At 40.5% G+C, this 21,450-nt stretch overlaps 1 protein-coding gene across 18 annotated transcripts in view; it reads right to left on the bottom strand.

The window, feature by feature from the left end:
• Window positions 1-21,450, bottom strand: part of RIMS2 (regulating synaptic membrane exocytosis 2) — a 349,417-nt gene that overhangs the window by 247,328 nt on the left and 80,639 nt on the right. For all 18 annotated transcript variants that reach the window (XM_081204271.1, XM_081204281.1, XM_081204282.1 and 15 more), the window contains one exon: window positions 12,377-12,645. In XM_081204271.1, the coding sequence (XP_081060397.1) occupies window positions 12,377-12,645 (269 nt within the window). The remainder of the gene's footprint in view (window positions 1-12,376; window positions 12,646-21,450) is intronic.

Here is a 21,450-nt window from a genome sequence, read left to right as displayed (position 1 = left end):
TGGATTAGCGGCTAAAAGGCTATTAGCGGCTTAGCGGCTTAGAAAAAGGGGGGAAGCGGGGGGAAATCGGAACACTTGCAAGACGTTTTCGTCTTGCAAAGCAAGCCCATAGGGAAAATCGTCTTGCGAAGCAGCTCAAAAACGGAAAACCCTTTCGTCTAGCGGGTTTTCCGTCTTGCGAGGCATTCGTCTTGCGGGGCACCACTGTATTCAGTTTATTTAACAATGTGAGCACTCTTCCTAGATTGCAAATGCAAACATGAACTTGATTAAGTTCTGACATTGCTTTTATTTTTGAAAAAAAAAGTTTTTCCTGTAAACAAATTTCACCTCCAATGTTGTCAGCAGATGTCTATAAGTGTACAGAACTAATCTCTAATTAATGACTACCTGTTGATTGTTTGGAAGCTTTGCAAAAACCTTCTGACAGTTTTGTCTATACCATCTGAAGGAGTAGATTCCTTGTTCAGCTAGCAGTGGGAAAGTACTTACACGGCACAAACAGGAATGTTTGTCATGGAACTCCATCCTTCTCCATCTTTGTAACCATCCTTCCCCAGATTAGTAGCTTTTCCCAAAGAAGGAGACATTTCCAACTAGTAAATTATATTATGTTTTTTCTTTATTCAAAGAGAGAAACTGTGTGTTATTTTATAAACGTTATATATGGCAAGGGAGGAAGATGATACATGGAACAGATTCAACCGTAAATCATTATTGTTTCAAAAATGAGAAACAGACAATTTTCAGCTGAAATTGTTTATCTTCTAGTTCTATACCAAGTTTTCACACTGAAAGATATTCAAACATATTATATATATAGCTAAATGAAACAGAACATACTTCTATGCATAAGGCTTTATTCAACATATCTAATTAAGGGACTCCAAGCAGTAGGGCAGAGCAAGGCCTCTGCCTGAAACACTGCAGAGCTGGATCTGAAAGATATTGCCAATCCAGGTTGACAATACTGAGTTGCATGGATCATTGGTCTAGCTCAGTATAAGATAGCTCTTCATAGCCTTGGGTATAAGAAACACATTTTCCCGATTACTGACTCTAGCTGTAGCTGGAGAAATGTATTTCAGGTCATCTAAAAGCACTTCCCACTGGTTAACAATTTAAAGTTTGAGCTATACTGTGCTGCTTCAAACATGAAATTTTTGAATAGAAATAATTTTCACATGGAAAGCTATGTGCACCCTCCAACATGTATGGCAAATGCATACAAATCTATTTTGCTAGATAAGCACACTACATAAAAACTGTAGTTTCCTACAGATATGTGATCTGATCTGCACATATGAATTCATCAGACAAGACCGAGTTTACGTAGGGCAGGGGTTCCCAAACAGTGGTCTGCAGATGAACTTCATTCAGATAGCTATATTTTTACAGACATGATGTGGACTAAGGATCATATAGCATCTAGCACAACAATTGCTACAACAGGCAGAAAAATCGCCAAGTGCTCTGCCAAGATCCTCAGCAATTTTCAAGTGGTCTGTGGGGCAGGATTGGGAACCACTGGTGTGGGACACATGAGACATATATTTCTGTTACTGTGCATTGTGCATATGATGTGGCCCACAAAATAACTCTTTCTATCTTGCTAACTCTTCTTTTTTTTAAGGTACTTTGAGATTTTATTCAGAAAGGTGAGGAGGAATCGGCATCTCTCAAAATTTGGCTTATAATAACATGTGTCATTTTCCTCTTTTATCCGAGAATAAATAGCTATTTCATCATTTGTACATGATTATCACAACCACACATTTCCTATGCATAGAGTGCCAATGGGCACCCCAGAGTCATGTCCATCTGTTAGGATGGATGTTTGCCTGCTTCAGGATTAGCAAGGTCTTGCTGAAGTTATAAATGGTAGGCAATAATGGCTTGTCATGAGCAGCCTTTGCAATACTGGAAATGCTATCCTTTTTTCTTTGCCAAGACTGAATAGCTTAGAAACACATATTATCCTCTATTTAATCTTGCAAGCACTTAAAATACAGTATTTATCAACTTGACTGCACAGTTTCATCAAAACAATTTTAGGGAAATTTTGCTTCTGAAACACATATTAACTGGTCTCCTGTTTGTAACTGTTTAGGAAAGAACTACCGGTAGTTGTTTGCTAGGCTTTTTAATATTCCATTCTGCCCTGAGGGCTCTATGGAGCTATGTGGCATGATATCTCTTTAGAAAATAAATTTATTTCTGCCTCCATTCTGAACTCCCTCTCCCCTCACCCATCTGCACTACTCAAGTGTTCTCATCTTGTCTAATATAAGACTACAACTTCCCTTTTCTGTAAAGCACACGACTCACTGTTAGTATTTAATATATATTAAATAGTAGCAATACAACAGGAAGGCAAAGAAAATATTTTAATTCTGAACACTTCAAGTTAATTAAACCTTTTGGAGACTAAGTGAAAAATGGAAGTTCCACTCCTAGTTCTACTTTAAAAATTGATGTGAAAAACATATGACTGAGGCATCCTCCAGGTTTAGGATACCAAACTGATATCTCATTCACCATCTGTCAAATTCCAATTAAGGCAATCTATTCTCACCAGATTTCCCCCCCTCTCTCAAGCTTAATTTGATTCATGATAAATTATGAGTCTTCCTTTCACCTTTATATTTCCTGACTCACTTCCATCATAAATGTAAAGCTTGCCGTTTTTTGTGTTTCCTCCCAAGCTTGATTTGTTTTTCAACAAATTGTTGTTTGACCCTGGAAAGATTAGCAGTTCTCACATGGCCATGCATGGTAATCTGGCATGTATGCAGTTCCCACTTTATGAATACAATGTGTTCCTTGGATCACTTGTTAGGCGAAAATTCACATAATGAGTCAATGATTTCTGTTCTCATAACAAGTCAACAATTTCCATTGACTCCTATGGGAAAATTTATAATGCGTTCCCAAACACGGAATCTGCAGTGCATATAGCAATGTTTGGATTCCCTGTGTTCAGATAAGTCTCACAGCAAGCATTCATAGAGTGGGACCAGCATATATGTTATATCTAGCTATCTAGCTATCTATCTTGCATTCTTTGTATTCCTAGTAAGTTATGTAGCTTTCCAGAGGGCATTGGATAAGTCACTGGATGCATTCATAGGTAAACCCTGGTTTATCATTGTAAGAATGAGTTGCAGTGAGCCTCTGGCTCATGTGCACAAACACACACATACACACCTTCTCCTTTGCTAGCACAGCTGTAAGAAACACATAAGCTTTCATTCTTTTTTTAGATTAGCCATGATTTAGCCATTTTTAACTATGAATGATCTAAACTACAACTAAATGAAATAACCTAGCTTTATAAACCACGACACTGGTTTCTTTCAACATGTCATAGTTAAAACTGATCACAGTTTGTCTACATTCAGATGTCAGGACAGGTTGTGGTTAATCTGAAATCAAAGCAAAATTTGCTAGACTCCACCTTGTGGACACATGGAAGGAAGGAAGGAAGGGAGGGAGGGAGGGAGTATGCAAGATCAAGACTAGCTGCAGCTCACTTTCGTAACACTAAACCATGTTTTAGCATTACATCCAAAAGAGACCACCATCTCTTAATCTTGTATATAAGAGAAACTAAAGCCCTGCTCTCTCTCTCTGTTATTTAAAGGTGCTCCATAATGCTCCATGCAAGTAGTAATAAAATATTATTTGTGTTCTGTCTCCATTTATTATTTACATTAGCTGCTTTTTTGTTATTTGTTCAACTATAGAGATAGTGACTCTGCATGTGATGTGTATATTTAAAATGAGCCAGAATGATAGGTAAGCTATTTGGCTCTGAGACAAGAACAGACTGACAAAGCATGTTGTGACTATCAGGAACCAAGAGTCCAAAATCCTCATTTAGGAAAAGAAATATCTATTTTTAGTTCTATATCACTCAAGAGGTTATTTTTAACACAATAAATTATCGGTTAACAGTTCATCATCCACAGATAGGTGCACAAAATGATACAAGGAATGATTGAAGCCAAAACCATTATTTACATCCATTTCATTTAAGTTTATTTTTGGGTTCCTCAAACCTTTTGCTCATTCCTGCTTTTCTTTTGATTCTTTTACCTTCCAGATTCTGAGCTTCTCTTTCTTATTTTTCTATAATCTGCATTCCCTGTGTGAATTAGTGCTTCTTTATACCTTATAGAATCTAGAACTTTAGAACAAATGAATACAACAATCTACCGGTAACTTTCAATCTACTGATCACAAGCAGTACTAAATTCCAAGTTTACATTGTATACTATACCAAATTAAAGTCCCTCATAATGACAATAAGAGAAATAGAATTGTAGAGTTGGAAGGGATCTCAAGAGTCATCTAATCCCACCCCCTGCAATGCAGTAATCACAGCTAAAACATTCATGATATCCAATCTCTGCTTAAAAACTTCCAAGGAAGGTGAGTCCAGTGGGAGTCTGTTCCACTGTTGAACAGCTCCTACTGTCAGAAAGTTCTTCCTGGTGTTTAGTCAGAATCCCATTTGTTGTACTTTGAATCTAGCCTACAGAGGAGGAGAAAACAATCTTACTTCATATGTGACAGCCCATTAGATATTTGAAGATGGCTTTCATTATCTCGTCTCAGTTTCTTCTTTACCAGGCTAAACATATCCAATTCCCTCAACCGTTCCTCATAGGGCTTGGTTTCCACACCCTTGATTATCTTTGACACCCTCCTCTGCACATGTTCCAGCTTGTCAATATCCTTCTTAAAATGTGGTGCCCAGAACTGGACACAGTACCCCAGGTAGGGTCTGCCCAAGGCAAAATGTTGTTGTTTAGTCATTTAGTCGTGTCCGACTCTTCATGACCCCATGGGCCACAGCATGCCAGGCACTCTTGTCTTCCACTGTCTCCCGCAGTTTGGTCAGACTCATGCTGGTAGCTTCAAGAACACTATCCAACCATCTTGTCCTCTGTCATCCCCTTCTCCTTGTGCCCTCCATCTTTCCCAACATCAGGGTCTTTTCCAGGGAGTCTTCTCTCCTCATGAGGTGGCCAAAATATTGGAGCCTCAGCTTCACGATCTGTCCTTCCAGTGAGCACTCAGGGCTGATTTCCTTAAAAATGGATAGGTTTGATCTTCTTGCAGTCCTTTGGACTCTCAAGAGTCTCCTCCACCACCATAATTCAAAAGCATCAATTCTTCGGCGATCAGCCTTCCTTATGGTCCAGCTCTCACTTCCATACATCACTACTGGGAAAACCATAGCTTTAACTATACGGACCTTTGTTGGCAAGGTGATATCTCTGCTTTTTAAGATGCTGTCTAGGTTTGTCATTGCTTTTCTCCCAAGAAGCAGGCATCTTTTAATTTTGTGACTGCTGTCACCATCTGCACTGATCATGGAGCCCAAGAAAGTAAAATCTCTCACTGCCTCCATTTTCCCTTCCATGAAGGGGAAGGCAAAATAGAAGGATACTATTACTTCCCTTGACCAGGACATTATACTTCTGTTAATGCAGCCAAAAATAGCATAGGCCTTTTTTGCTGCTGCATCACACTGTTGTGACTCATTGTAACCTTGTGGTCTTCCCACGAGTACTACTAGCAATCCAGGTGTCCCCTATGTTACATTGGTGCAGCTTGTTATTTGTCCCTATTGAAATTCATTTTGCTAGTTTGGCTCAGTTCTCCAATCTGTTAAGGTCATCTTCAATCACAATTCTGTTCTCAGTAGCAACTGGCTGCCCCTCCCAGTTTGGTGTCATCTGAGAATCTGATGAGCTTCCCCTTAATATCTTCATCCAAATCATTTATAAAGATGTTGAACAACAGGTCTAGGACAGAAGCCTGTGGCACCCCACTTGTCACTTTTTCCCAGGTTGACATCTGTTCCACAAGGCTCTGAGATTACATCCGCAATCTCTTTTAGTATCCTTGGGTGCAGGTCATCAGGCCCTGGAGATCTGAATCCATTATAAATTGCTCGATGTTCCATGACCACCTCTGTTCCTATAATGGGCTGCAGCTCCCTCCTTACATTGTTTATTCTGTTATCACCATGTTGGGCACTACTTTCCTTTTGGCTCATGACAGAGGCAAAGTAGGTGTTGAGCAGTTCTGCCTTCTGTCTTCTCGCCCAATAGCATTTCTCCATTTTCTCGACACAAGGGACCTACTACTTGCTTGTTCTTCCTCTTGCTTCAAACATATCCAAATAAACCTTTATTATTATTATTATTATTATTATCCTCTCTTGCAAGCCTGAGTTCATTCTGAGCTTTGACCTGCCTGACCTTCTCTGTGCAAATGTTGGCTATTTGTGTATACTCTTCCCTTTGTAATTTCTCCTTTCTTCCATTTCTTATACATTCCCTGCTTAAATCTCAGCTCCTCTGTAAGCTCCTTTCGTAGCCACAGTAGTTTCTCTAGGCTGGCTCTTGTGTTGCCATCCTCTGGACCTCTTATGGAGGAGGCACATGAAAAAGGGCCTCAGGTGATGATCTTGGGATCATGGAACAGAACTTTCTCACCCACCCCTTCCCTCTGCAGTCTCCTAGGCTTACTGAAAAGCTAGGGAGTCCATTGTAAAGGCATAGGATATAATGTGAGGGGATTCAGATGAAAGGGAGAGTTGGTTAACTCTCTCTGTGCCCCCCCCATGTGAATGAAGGAGCAACTTCTAGTGCAATGCTATGCATGTCCACTCAGAATTAAATCTCACTGAATTTACAAGGCTTACTCCCAGGCGGAGATACAATTGCAGCTTTCGAATCCAAGCCAATTTATTATCTATGTAGGATGAATTGATAAAATTACTTGCAAATCATACTCACTTCCAGCTATAATCATCACATTAGCACATAGGTAGAATCTGACAACAGCATTTCCCCTTAAAACAATTAAGATTCAGAAGTGCTCTGCAACTTTCAAGTCTTTCTGGTGTCTAGAACAAAGCAGTGTTTGTTTTGTACATGCTGAGTATGGAATCAGTACCTGCTGCTTGGCTACTGTAGCATGTAACTGAATTCAGGAAGGACAGCTGTAGCACCATAGAGAATGAAAAGGGTCCATTGCTAAAACTTTGCCCAGGAAAGGTTCCCTTGCAGCATATTCGGGGTGCAATAATATCTATTCATGTTATTTCATATTCTAATGATTGGGAAGTTGTGACCTCGATTCGTAAGTCAAACTGTTTAGGCAGTAGTCAATCTGCAAATGATGCAATTATGATACGTCTTTGTATATTGCACTGCCAGAGTGATATTTAAGGTAAGATATATTTCTCCCAACATAATTTTCAAAGCAACAAAAGTAGTTCTGACAGTACTCAGAAACAGATATTTTTATTTCTCATTAATTTAAAACAACTAGACTTAGGATAAATTCATATATGCATTTTCATATGTGACGTGTATAACCTGCAAGTGTGAAGCATCACTTACCAGATGACAAAGCAAGTTTTGATGTTGTCCAGTATCACACGTTATTTTTCAAAGAGTGATTTCACACATTCTTTTTCAAATTACTGCATGTTGTGTGGTAATATATGGGTGAATCTTTGCACAGTGTGGTACAACACAGTTTTTAACATCAATGATCCTGCTATGATGGTTATATTGTACTGTAATGCCTTAAAAATATTGGAGCAGGAAGAAACTGCAGACGGTAGTGACAAAGAAACCAAGTGACACTCTTGCTTGGGTGTGGTTCTTTGCAGGGCATGCCAAAAACTTCATTCATTAACACCTTCCCCCAGGCAGGGAGAGCAGTCTGCAATCAAACTGTCCCATAGTGGGATCCACAAGTCAATCCCCCACTGTCATCCGTTAAGGAGAAGGCTCTTGGAAGGTGAGGGGTGCAAGTTCTGCCTAGTTCAGACATAAAACTAAACTATAATTGCCTAGCTTAACTCTGGTTTGTTTGTATGTCCAAACTTGATCAGACTCATTAATTATAGGTTGTTTGGGACCCACATATGACAGCTCAAAGTTAGTTTGTGAATCTCAGCTACTCACAACATCCAAACCCAATATTTTGGTTTTATCTTAGTTTGTTGTGTCATTCTGCTCCTTCAAGCCTCTCATATCCACCCATTCATTGACACACTTCCTCTTAAAACCTGTTTCTGTAACAATGTACCACCCCACCACCCCTTTATACCATATGAACCCAAGTTATTGTTAACATGTGTTCAGATGTTAAGGAGATAAAGAACTACATAATGTTTAGAAGACATCTGAAGGCAGCCCTGTATCAGGACGTTTTTAATGTTTGATATTTTATTATGTTTTATATATGCTGTAAGCTGCACAGAGTGGCCGGGGAAACCCAGCCAGATGGGCGGGGTATAAATAATAAAATTATTAATATTATTATTTGCTCACGTGTGTGCCAAGAATCCCCAACAATTTCCACAGAGGAAAGCATTTGTTCCTTGCTGCTTTTCTGTAGCCCACTAATAGTGATAATAGTAAGGAAACAGTGGTGCTGTGCCAATCCTCAAGCACCACAAAAACCTTAAATGTAGCAGCTAGATAGTCACAAGGCGAGAAAGTTAACAAATATTGTTTGAATGTCTGTGAGTGGGATCGTAATTTATTCAATCAACCATGTTTTAAAACAATTTATTTCTTTAGATGGTTGTTTTGTTATTGTGTTGTTTAGGTTCTGGGCTGAAGGCTTGGTTGCTTCATTCTTGTTGACTTATAAATATTTGTGATGGTACTGTATTGTATACTATTATTTCATGGAAACTTTTACTTTTAAAGGTGGCACATAAATATTTTAATTGATAATAATAAATGAACTATGGCTTATAGTTATATCCAAACCAAGCCTTGGCTTCATATAATGAAAAGTCCATGTATGTGAAACCATCTCTATAAACATTCAAAAAGAAAAATATCAGGGATAATATTCCAGTGGTACCTTGGTTTTTGAACAGCTTAGTTCTCGAACAACTTGGAACCTGAATGCTGCAAACCTGGAAGTAAGTTTTCCGGTTTGCGAACTTTTTTCGGAAGCTGAACATGCTCCATTTTGAGTGTTACGCTTCTGATTTGAGTGCCACAATTCCATTCTGAGTGCCACGCTGATTGATTGTGTGACTGTTGAAATGGATAAAAGCTGGAAAGCCAAGAGAACCATTAACAGAACAACAGTAGGGGTAAATTGTTAAGTTGCTGTTTTCGGGGTTGTTTTTAAAAGTGTAGAATGGATTGATCCATTTTGCATTACATTATATGGGAAAGTGTGCCTTGGTTTTGGAACAGACTTCTGGAACAGATTAAGTATGAGAACCAAGGTACCACTGTATAGGGAAATATTGGTACCTAGACAGCATCTTAAAAAGGAGAGACATCACCTTGCCGACAAAGGTTTGTATAGTTAAAGCTATGGTTTTCCCAGTAGTGATGTATGGAAGTGGGAGCTGGACCATAAAGAAGGCTGATCGCCAAAGAATTGATGCTTTTGAATTATGGTGCTGGAGGAGACTCTTGAGAGTCCCAAGGACTGCAAGATCAAACCTATCCATTGTGAAGGAAATCAGCCCTGAGTGCTCACTGGAAGGACAGATCCTGAAGCTGAGACTCCAATACTTTGGCCACCTCATGAGAAGAGAAGACTCCGTGGAAAAGACCCTGATGTTGGGAAATATTGAGGGCACAAGGAGAAGGGGACAACAGAGGACGAGATGGTTGGATAGTGTTCTCGAAGCTACCAGCATGAGTCTGACCAAACTGCGGGAGACAGTGGAAGACAGGAGTACCTGGTGTGCTCTGGTCCATGGGGTCACAAAGAGTCGGACACGACTAAATAACAACAAATTTTACATTACAAAGGATCCTGAACTTTTTCCCATCATTGTAATTCAGATTTTACCCTATAAGTATCCAATGTGATATCCTCTAGATCGTGTTGGACTACAGCTTCCATCACCCACAGCCAGTGTAGCCAATTGTTAGAGAATATAGATGTGAAGAGTATAACATCTGCAGAGCCAAGGGTTAGCCACCCCTGCCTGCATCACACCGATCAGGTTGTTCTTCTGCAAATTTGTAAGCCATGGTCAGTTTCAAGTTATCAGGATATAGCTTTCCATTCTCATATTTATAATAATATTTATATACTACCCTCTCATAAAAAGTATCAAAGCACTGTAGCAATATAATAAGAAAATCATTAAAAGCAGTATGGAGCAATCATTCAAAATTTTAAACTGCATAGGCTTGTCATCATAAAAAAAAGTCTTCAGAGACACCCAAAAATCAGAAGCAAGGACACCTGTCAAATCTCTGCTGGAAGATTGTTTCACAGACTAGCGACACTAAATGCCATGTAGCTCCTTGGGTGACCTTGGGCCAGTGACTGCCTCTCAAGCTAACCTACCTCACAGGGTTGTTGTGGGGGTTGAATGAGGAGGGATTGAACCACCCACACCCCCTTGGAGAAAAGGTGGCATATGAATGCAATATTTAAATAAATAAACACAAGGGACAACTAAAAGCACTAGGGAGTTAAGAAAAGTGGCTTAAAATCAGACTTTAATAATCTGGATAATTAGATAATAATTACTTGAATACACATTGCCTGTACAATTGGTTAATCCATTATCTAAATGTACTGGTTTATAAATTAAAGTTTTACTGATGTTGACCTTCCAGTCTAAAATAATCTCAATCCATTTTCCCATGTCAATCTCAGAGAGATCACTTGCTGACTTCTGTAACAAAGTAGAACCAAGCTGTAATTGTTAACAACTGTGTCTGTACAAAGGCATATTGAGATTTGTACCCAAGAGTATTAGGAAGGTCTTAAGCAAACATTGTTGGTTTCTCCCCACAACAGTTCTGTGGTCTCAGTCTCCCTACACTAGTTGAGCCAAAGCACTTAGAATTATACCCTTGACAGCTCCGCAGTCTCTCTTGTAAAAATGAAGAGCCCACAAGATTCCATCTTCTGTACATATTTAAAAAAAATATTAGCTATGAATAGTATTGTGCTATCACCCTTTAACAATGAATTCAGCTGCCAGACACCATGTTGTGTCTCTCAAGACAACAAATATAATTAAGGAGCACTTGTAGCCAATCAGTATTTGACCTGCCAATTTAAAATTGAGCAGAGGACAATGAGCAAAGAAGCAGTTCAATCTGGTAGGTTCTAGTAAGAAAGCTTGATTTGCTTACATTTTTCAAGAATTCTATTTCATGATCATCACAGTTAAAAAGGAACAAAAAAATTATCTAAGTCCACAATCCAAACCCCATTTATTCCAATGAATTCAATAGGACTTAAGTCAAAGTAAACATAGTTAGAATTGCGTTAATAGCCAATCCAGATTTGAAAGGCTAGAAAGAGTTTGTTATTTTAAAGATAAAGTATCTAATTTAATAAAAGCTAAAAGTACAGTCAGCATTATTTATAAACTAGATGTAGAGCATGAGATAGTTCATATAGCCTACAGATGCCTATTTGAAGTCCAGAGAATTCAAATGACCATTCTTAAGGTTAAATTCTTTACATGTCTAGTCAAAAGTCCCACTGTGTTCAATGGGGCATACTCTCAAGGAAGTGGATACAGAATTTCAACACTATTGTGCCATCAACTTAGTAGCGAATGAATAGCACTGACCACAATGGGACTCATTTCTGAGTAAACATGCATAGGATTCTGCTGCAAGTCATCATATCAGCATAGGTAAATTTGTAAATGAGCTGGAAACAGTAGTAAAGTTCAAGAAACAATGAGAAAATTCACTAGGCTTTTCAACTTGTATGATTCCTCGACACATATACCAATATTTTAATAGGGCTTAGAGGTATTTTTCACCAGTGTGAAATATATTAATGTAAGAAGAAGACCACTAAGAAATAAGTGCAGAATATTCATAAACTACTGTTTGAGAAAAAATAATTTAAATTGTACCCAACTAAAATATGCAGATTAGCAGTCCCCTTTGAGCAGTTAATGTATTTCTGATTTAGGCCTCAGATGTATAAAATCCATTCTCTAAGCACATACACAGATGTAGAAAGAGAGATAAATCTCTGACATTTTGAACTAGTGAAAATTCCAATTTTTATGCATCTTTTATCTAATTTATGCTGCAGAATTAATGGCCTAACTTTGGGCTTTTTTCATTCCACAAAGGCAAAATGGAGCCCTTCCTAATTTACAGAAAAGAAAAGTGTATGTTCACTTACAGAATCATCCCAATATAAATGGTAAGGAAATAATAATGCAGACCTTGCATACTTCTGAAAATAAATGCTTCTTTATATTCTGCTTAGATGACACAACTTATTAAACATGAAAAAGAAATGCAAAGATAATATGACTCATAAACATGTGATGACTCCTTTTTTGAAGTATAATGAGCCAATTCCTTACCTGTCTGCCGTGTCACCTGCTCCCTTCCCTCCTGAGCCGTTTATGGAGTCTTGCCTTGTGAGCCCTTGAGATCTACCTCGTTCCAACCCTGATATGGATTGCTCATGCAGCTTTGCTTTTTTCTCCTGAGGTGCTTCTTCGTTACGCAGCCCTCTAAAAACTTCTTGATCAGGCTTCTGTGGTGTATTTGTTCCACTATTATAAAACCAGGCTCCGGATTTTGTGAGGATTTCTTGTTGTTTTCGGCACGAGTTACATACCCACATTACCTATATATAAAGTAAGAGAGGAAAATGTATTAGTTTCCCAGAAGGTGGAAAACAAAGGCTATTTCACACCAAATATGTGCCAAATATAGGCCTAGTTATCCAGAAACAGCCTCTTAAACACCACTTCCTCATAATAGTCATTACAATATAGGAAAATAATTTAACCCAGAAGTTTTGCAGTGTGTTTAATCATATTTTAGATCACACACAGGTGCTTCTTAGTCCATCAATAAAATAAGTGTTTTTACAACAGTGCAATCCCATGCATGCTCACTAAGTAGAAACATGCTATTTTCTATTTCTTTCTCAGAACTGGCACTCTGCCTAACCTTAATGGCTCACAACATAGTATCCCACTGATCAGACAAGCAGCAGGCCTGGGGTAGGTGGGGCTCCAGTGCCCTTTTCATCACTCTCAGCTGTTCCCCAATTAGCTGAACAGCACAAGGGGAAATGTAGGCCACTATTAAGCTTTGGAAAAAACTTAATAGCAGCATGGAGCCAATCATCATGGGAATCACAGGGGAGAGAAGCTTTAGCCAGCTGAGGAAGAGTTAACCAGCAGGGGTGGAAGGGCTGGGAAGTATAGAGTGTGAAGTGAATGTGTACACTCTCTCTCTCTCTCTCTCTCTCTCTCTCTCTCTCTCTCACACACACACACACACACACACACACACACACACACAGAGAGAGAGAGAGAGAGAGAGAGAGAGACTCCACTGAGAGATAGTGGATTCTCCTTCTTTGGATATTTTTAAGCAGAGAATGGGTGGCCTTCTGTCATGTATGAGCTAGTCATAGAGATTCCTGCATTGCAGGGGGTTGGACTTGACGACCCTGAGGGTCCCTTCCAACTCTATAATTCTATTATTCAAGACACACACAGTTGGGAGGGGGAATTCTAACCAGCAAAGTCAGAAGGAAATGAAACGCAGGAAGTATTTATGGTCACTCTTAATAACCTAATCATCACAGTCTGTACTTTCTGCATTTCATTTCCTTCTGACAGTTTGTAATTCCACCCTCGACTGTGTCTGTGTACACACCTGTAACTCAAAGTAATACTTCTAATGCAACTGATAGACTGTAGTCTATGAAAGTTTATACTATAATAAAGTTGTTAGGGTGTTTCCAGGTTGGAATGGCATATCACATTTTGATGCCAAAAACATTGTGTGGACACATTTTGATGCCAAAAACATTGTGTGGACACTGAAGCCAGTAGAAGAACACTTCACTCTCCCAGGTCATTCAGTACAGGATCTCAAAGCAGCTGTCTCATTACAAAAGAATTTCAGAAACAGACTTGAAACAGAAGTTGCTGAATTACAACTTATTACTAAAACTGGAAACTATGGAGAGACCTGGTCTGAACAGAGATAGAATCATAGAATCATAGAGTTGGAAGAGACCACAAGGGCCATCGAGTCCAACCCCCTGCCAAGCAGGAAACAATTACAATATTGGATTCTTGTCTCATTACATATGCTAAAGCTATTTTTGGTCATCTGCATACTATCACTTGTCTTTTCCTGTAGGACTAATTGCAGTTGTTAACAGTCGTCATAAGAAGAGTTTGGATTTGGATTTGATAACAGTTGTTATGAGTTTGACCAAGCTGTGGGAGCCAGTGGAAGACAGGAATGGGGTCACGAAGAGTCGGACATGACTAAACAACAACAACAGTCGTCAACAGGTTCACCACACCCATTGAGTCAATCACCCATCTCCTACTACCCTTCTGAGGAAAACCCCAACCCACCCTCCCACTATATATAAGGGTCTGGTGACTACTGTCTCAGTGTATCTGAAGAAATGTGCATGCACACAAAAGCTTATACCCAGAACAAACTTAGTTGATCTCTAAGGTGCTACTGGACAATTTTTTTCAACAAGATTCTCTGCTGTTTTTTTCTGCAGCAGATTAACAGAGCTAATGCCTCTGGAAATTCATTATGTACATTCATGCAGTTCTTACCTCCTGATATTGAACGGCAATGGATAACGTGTTTTATTGGATAATCCTATGTGTTCTATTGGATTTTTAAAACAACAGCAACATAGGAATTTGTGAATGTATGCTGTACATTAAATGTTCATTAAATGTTTGGAAGCACTACAGGCAACTAGAGCATACTTCTACAGTCCCACTTGCAATTTGTTCATACACTTTGTCAAGCATGGGCATAAGCCCAGTTTCTCTTTATTCCCTCTGTGAGGCATTAAAGTTTATCTCACATACCCACATGAAGCTGCAAAGCACACTATAGCCACATTTTTACTTTGTATAACCTTCCCACAAATCCATCCAGCACTAGTGGAAGAATGGTGAGCTCTACATAATATAGGTGAATATTGGAACGGATGTATAGTTGTGCAGCTTGCTTTTATTTTTTTGCCCTTTTTGCTTTTTTTTTAGTGGAGGGAGAATAAATGCAAACTCTTAAGAGCTGGAAAAAGTTGGACACACAAATTTTATGTCTTGACTGAACAGCATCACTTACACCTGTGAATATGCTTTTCAATTTCACTTCTATCAAATGCAGGGTAACAAAACCAACAGGACTCTTCAACAGTATTGTGAGAGTGAAAAAATGAAAGAGATGTCAAATGAAACAAACAAAATGTGTGAAATAGAGAACAATTTTTAAAAGGAAAGTTAAGTCCCACTGTTGTTCATCTGTTTTTTAAATATGAAGTTGTTTTAAATAAGGTAGATAAGCAATTGCATGATGGAACTACACAGCATACAAAGAAGAACCAGGGAACTAAAGAACACCTGGTGATTCATGTAGGACAATCTTACTTGGCCATGAGCGATCGCCAAAGAAGAAGAAGATTATAGATTCATTTCAACCTAGCTTCAACTTGACTTCAAGTTCAACTGTTTAGTTGGCATTCATCTCGAGAGAGAGACAATGGAAGCGTGTGCCATTGGGGATAAAAGCAAACCGCTGGAGAGTTGCAGTGCCTACTGAGATTGTAGAGACCTGGAATAGATACTGGGGCAGATGAAGGTATTCAGTTTTGCTGTTACAAATGCACCATGGCTTTTCCTCTCCCTGCACTTCTCTCAGTGGTCATTTCTTTTCTGGTCACTGCTGTGGACCCACAATCTCACTGTGTCTCCAGGCACTGTGGTCACCTGCAAGGGATTCCCATACAGCAGGGTTAATGTTGCCAACCTTCATGTCATGTTAGCAGACATCTTTATAAAACATAGTTGGTCTGCCAATCCTTGGGGATCCTACCATTTTCCATTTTGTGCAAACATGCTGGGGATGTGGGCTTAGGAGAGCACATCTTTGTTTTTGAATTTTGTCCTGCCATGTGATGCCCCAAATCTTCCTGATGCAGCGCATGTGGAAAGCATCGAGGCGTTGGTTCTGGTGGGTGTAAGTTGCCCACGACTCACTTCCATAAAGCAGCATGCTCAAAATGCAAGCCTGGTAGACCTTCATCTTGGTATTGATAGTTAGCATCACATTCTCCCATATCTTTTGGGAGAGGTGAGCCATTGCCGTAGCTGCCTTACCAATATGCTTGTCTAACTTAGCATCAACAGAAAGGTTGCTGGTTATGGTGGAACCCGGGTAGACAAAACTGTCCACCATCTCAAGCTTGTGGTCACCACTGCTGATGTGTGGAGTGCTGATGACATCCTGACCCAGGATGTTGGTCTTCATTAGGCTGGTGGTAAGGCCAGACTCCCTGCAGGTTTGGGTAAAATGAGTCAATAAGTCTCTGTAGAGCTTCCTCCGAGTGCATTGTCAAGGCTGTGTCATCTGCTAACAACATTTCTTGGATAAGGACCTGCAGCACTTTTGTAGCAGGTAGAACAGACCCGTCAGTCCTCGAATGAAAGTACATACTGTCTTCAGTCAAACTGGAGGCATATGAGAGCAACAGGGAGAAGAATATGCCAAAAGAGAGTTGGGGTGAGAACACAGCCCTGTTTCAAAGTGCTCTTTATGGCCGGCCTTCGGCCAATCATGAGTGAGCAGGCTACAGGACTGCCCAGGGGCAAGCAGGAATGAAGCGAAAGGCTTCACTCTGGTCCACTGCTGGGATATTTAAACCCAGGCTGCCTCCACCACCTTGTCCGGCGATAAATTAACTTGTGAAGATTTTTTTGTAAAAGGAAGTCTATATATAATATAAAGAAATAAATGAATGGATAAAACACACAAAATTGTATGGAAAGAAAATTATTGTTGTTCATGTTATACATTTGCTGCCTTAAATTTAATTGTGTTATAACTTTTTGTATTAAAGCAAAAAAAACCTGATTAAATTATAGTGCATATATAAATTTTAAAGAACCTATAATGTGGTCTGTTTTAAAAAGCAAACACCTCGTGCATGCATACATTTTGAAGCATTAAAATGTTATAGTAGAGAGGAAGCTATTCATGGCACAGGCTGGAGCACCACCTTGTGCCCAGTACTGGTATTGCTTTGTTCCTGGAGAATGCTGAAAGCCGGTTTCAATTCTTCCTTCATGACACACTTCCAAAGCCTTCTCTTGCAGTGTTGAGAACAAGGATCCATGACACAAGACATGTGTGACTCCAGCATTGTGACCTTCTACAAGAACAAAGGTGACCACCAAGACCGCAACAACAACAGTGGGATCTCCCTGCTGAGTACTGTGGGGAAAGCCTTTGCCAGTGTAGTTTTCAACAGATTATAGCCACTTGCTGACAGGGTCTATCTTGAGTCACAATGCAGCTCTAGAGCTCAGAGGTCAACAGTCAACATGATATTCTCACTGCACCAGCTGCAGGAAAAATGTTGAGAAGAGAGACCTGATGAAGGCCTTTGACCACATCAGCTGAAAAGTATTATTTACAATGCTCAAGAAGCTAAGCTTCACAAGGTGATTGTGTCCTTCCACAAGAACATGTGCAACACCATCTAACATGATGGCTAATCCTCAGACATCTTTCCTATAAAGAGCGGTGTGGAAAGGGGCTGTGTTCTTGCTCCAACCCTCTTTGGCATGTTTTCCCCCCTGATGCTCTCATATGCTTTCAGCTCAACTGAAAAATGCATGGACATCCATACAAGGAGCGACAGGAGTCTGTTCAGCCTGGTACATCTCTGTGCCAAGACAAAAGTCCAATGGGTCCTTATCCAAGAGATGTTGTTTGCAGATGACACAGCCTTGACAGTGCACTCCAAGAAAGTGCAGTGAGTCTACAGAGACTCACTGATCATTTTGCCCAAGCCTGCAGGGAGTTTGGCCTTACTATCAGTATGACAAAGACCAACATCTTGGGTCAGGATGGTGCAAATACCCCATACGCTTGAGGTGGTAGACAATTTTGTCTACCTGGGTTCCACCATAACCAGCAATTTCTCCATCAACACTGAGCTGGGTAAGCATAGAATCATAGAGTTGGAAGAGACCACAAGGGCCATCGAGTCCAACCCCCTGCCAAGCAGGAAACACCATCAGAGCACTCCTGACATATGGTTGTCAAGCCTCTGCTTAAAGACCTCCAAAGAAGGAGACTCCACCACACTCCTTGGCAGCAAATTCCATTGTCGAACAGCTCTTACTGTCAGGAAGTTCTTCCTAATGTTTAGGTGGAATCTTCTTTCTTGTAGTTTGGATCCATTGCTCTGTGTCCGCTTCTCTGGAGCAGCAGAAAACAACCTTTCTCCCTCCTCTATATGACATCCTTTTATATATTTGAACATGGCTATCATATCACCCCTTAACCTCCTCTTCTCCAGGCTAAACATGCCCAGCTCCCTTAGCCGTTCCTCATAAGGCATCGTTTCCAGGCCTTTGACCATTTTGGTTGCCCTCCTCTGGACACGTTCCAGTTTGTCAGTGTCCTTCTTGAACTGTGGTGCCCAGAACTGGACACAGTACTCCAGGTGAGGTCTGACCAGAGCAGAATGCAGTGCCACTATTACTTCCCTTGATCTAGATGTTATACTCCTATTGATGCAGCCCAGAATTGCATTGGCTTTTTTAGCTGCCGCGTCACACTGTTGGCTCATGTCAAGTTTGTGGTCAACCAAGACTCCTAGATCCTTTTCACATGTACTGCTCTCAAGCCAGGTGTCACCCATCTTGTATTTGTGCCTCTCATTTTTTTTTGCCCAAGTGCAATACTTTACATTTCTCCCTGTTAAAGTTCATCTTGTTTATTTTGGCCCAGTTCTCTAATCTGTCAAGGTCGTTTTGAAGTGTGATCCTGTCCTCTGGGGTGTTAGCCACCCCACCCCACCCAGTTTGGTGTCATCTGCAAATTTGATCAGGATGCCCTTGAGTCATCCAAGCCGTTGATAAAGATGTTGAATAAGACCGGGCCCAAGACAGAACCCTGTGGCACCCCACTAGTCACTCTTCTCCAGGATGAAGAGGAACCATTGATGAGCACCCTTTGGGTTCGGTCAGTCAGCCAGTTACAAATCCACTGAGTGGTAGCATAGTCAAGACCGCATTTTACCAGCTTCTTTACAAGAATATCATGGGGCACCTTGTCAAATGCCTTGCTGAAATCAAGGTAGGCTACATCCACTGCGTTCCCTTCATCTACCAGGCTTGTAATTCTGTCAAAAAACGAGATCAGGTTAGTCTGACATGACTTATTTTTCAGAAATCCATGCTGACTATTGGTGATCACAGCATTCCTTTCTAGGTGCTCACAGACTGTTTGCTTAATGATCTGCTCCAGAATCTTCCCTGGTATTGATGTCAGACTGACTGGGTGATAATTATTTGGATCCTCTCTTTTCCCCTTTTTGAAAATAGGGACAACATTTGCCCTCCTCCAGTCTGCCGGGACTTCGCCTGTTCTCCAGGAATTCTCAAAGACGACTGCCAGTGGTTTTGAGATCACATCTGCCAGTTCTTTTAATACTCTTGGATGCAGTTCATCTGGCCCTGGAGACTTGAATACATCTAAACTAGCCAAGTATTCTTGTACTATCTCCTTAGTTATTCTGGGCTGTGTTTCCTCTGCTGAATCATTTGCACCAAGTTCTTCAGGTCGGGCATTGTTTTCTTTATCGAAGACTGAGGCAAAAAAGGCATTGAGGAGTTCAGCCCTTTCTGTGTCCCCTGTTTGCATTTCACCATCTTCTCCTCTGAGTGACCCCACTGTTTCTTTGTTCTTCCTTTTGCTACGGACATACCCATAAAAGCCCTTTTTGTTGCTTTTAACCTCTCTAGCAAGCCTGAGTTCATTCTGTGCTTTAGCTTTTCTGACTTTGTGTCTACATGTGCTGGCTATTTGTTTGAATTCCTCTTTGGTGGTTTCCCCCCTTTTCCATTTTTTGTACACATCCTTTTTTAATCTTAACTCAGTTAAAAGTTCTTTAGATAGCCACCCTGGCTTCTTTAGGCACCTTCCATGTTTCCGTCTCACTGGTATTGCCTGAAGTTGTATTTTTACTATCTCCCTCTTAACAAACTCCCAGCCATCATGAACTCCCTTTCCTTTTAGTATTCCTGTCCATGGGATCTCACCCAGCACTTCCCTAAGTTTTATGAAGTCGGCTTTCTTAAAGTCAAGAAATTGAGTCCTAGTATGCTTGGCTGCTCCTTTCCGCTGTATAGTAAACTTCAGAAGAGCATGATCACTCGCGCCTAATGATCCTTCCACTTCTACCCCACTAACCAGGTCATCAACATTGGTTAGGACCAGATCTAAAATGGCTGTTCCTCTTGTTGCTTCTCCCACTTTCTGGACAATGAAGTTGTCTGCAAGGCCAGTGAGGAATCTGTTTGACCTTATGCTCTTGGGTGAGTTTGACATCCAACAAATATCCGGGTAATTGAAGTCCCCCATTACTACTATCTTCCTTCCTTTTGCATGCTTGGCCATCTGTTCCAGGAAGGCATCATCTATGTCCTCCGTTTGGCTTGGGGATCTATAGTAAACTGCCACAATGAGGTCTCTGTTACTCTTCTCTCCCTTAATTTTGACCCAAATGCTCTCACTTTGGCTTTGAGGTTCTAAATCTTGGATACAAGGTGCATATTGTCAAGGCACCTAGGACAACAACCAATACCAATATGAAGGTCTACCACGCTTGCATGTTGAGCATGCTGCTTTATGGAAGTGAGTTGTAAATTACAACCCAAGGAAGCGACACCACATGCACTGCATCAGGAGGATTTTGGGTATCACAGGGCAGGACAGAGTTCCAAAGATGTGTTCGCCCAAGCCCACATTCCAACATGTTTGCACTCCTGTCTCAGTGACGTCTACACTGGCTTGGTCAAGGCGACATATAAGATGGCAGGATACCCAAGGATGTGCTCTATGGCTTCTGGCACCAGGCTAATTGGTAGACCAACTCTGTGTTACAAAGATGTCTGCAAATATGAAGGCTGGCAACATTAACCTTGCCACGTGGGAATCCCTTGCAGATGACCGCAGTGCCTGGAGACAGGCTGTCCAGTCGTGTATCCATAGCAGTGACCAGAGGAGAAATGACCACTGGGAGGAGCGCAGAGAGAATAAATGCCAAGGTGCATCTGCAACAGCACAACTGGATGCCTTCATCTGCCCCAGCTGCAGTCAAACATGCCTCTCCCACATCGGTCTCTACAGTCACAGCAGACGCTGCAACCTTCCAACAGCTTGACCTTACCCCCAAAAGCGCACTCCTCCATTATCTCCCAAGACAGACAGATGCCAACAATGCCTGCCATTATTTTTTTAATTAAAAAAGCCACCCATTTATCAATTTTAATATACAATTTTCCATAAATACATTTGTTAAATTTTCTTTTCAGTGGATGCAAGATTGAAGCAAAGCTCCATCACTACTTTAAAT

The sequence above is a fragment of the Podarcis bocagei genome, assembly GCF_964188305.1.
Source record: "Podarcis bocagei genome assembly, chromosome: 8".
In the NCBI taxonomy this organism is placed as follows: domain Eukaryota; kingdom Metazoa; phylum Chordata; class Lepidosauria; order Squamata; family Lacertidae; genus Podarcis; species Podarcis bocagei.
This window is presented reverse-complemented; position numbering and strand designations above follow the sequence as displayed.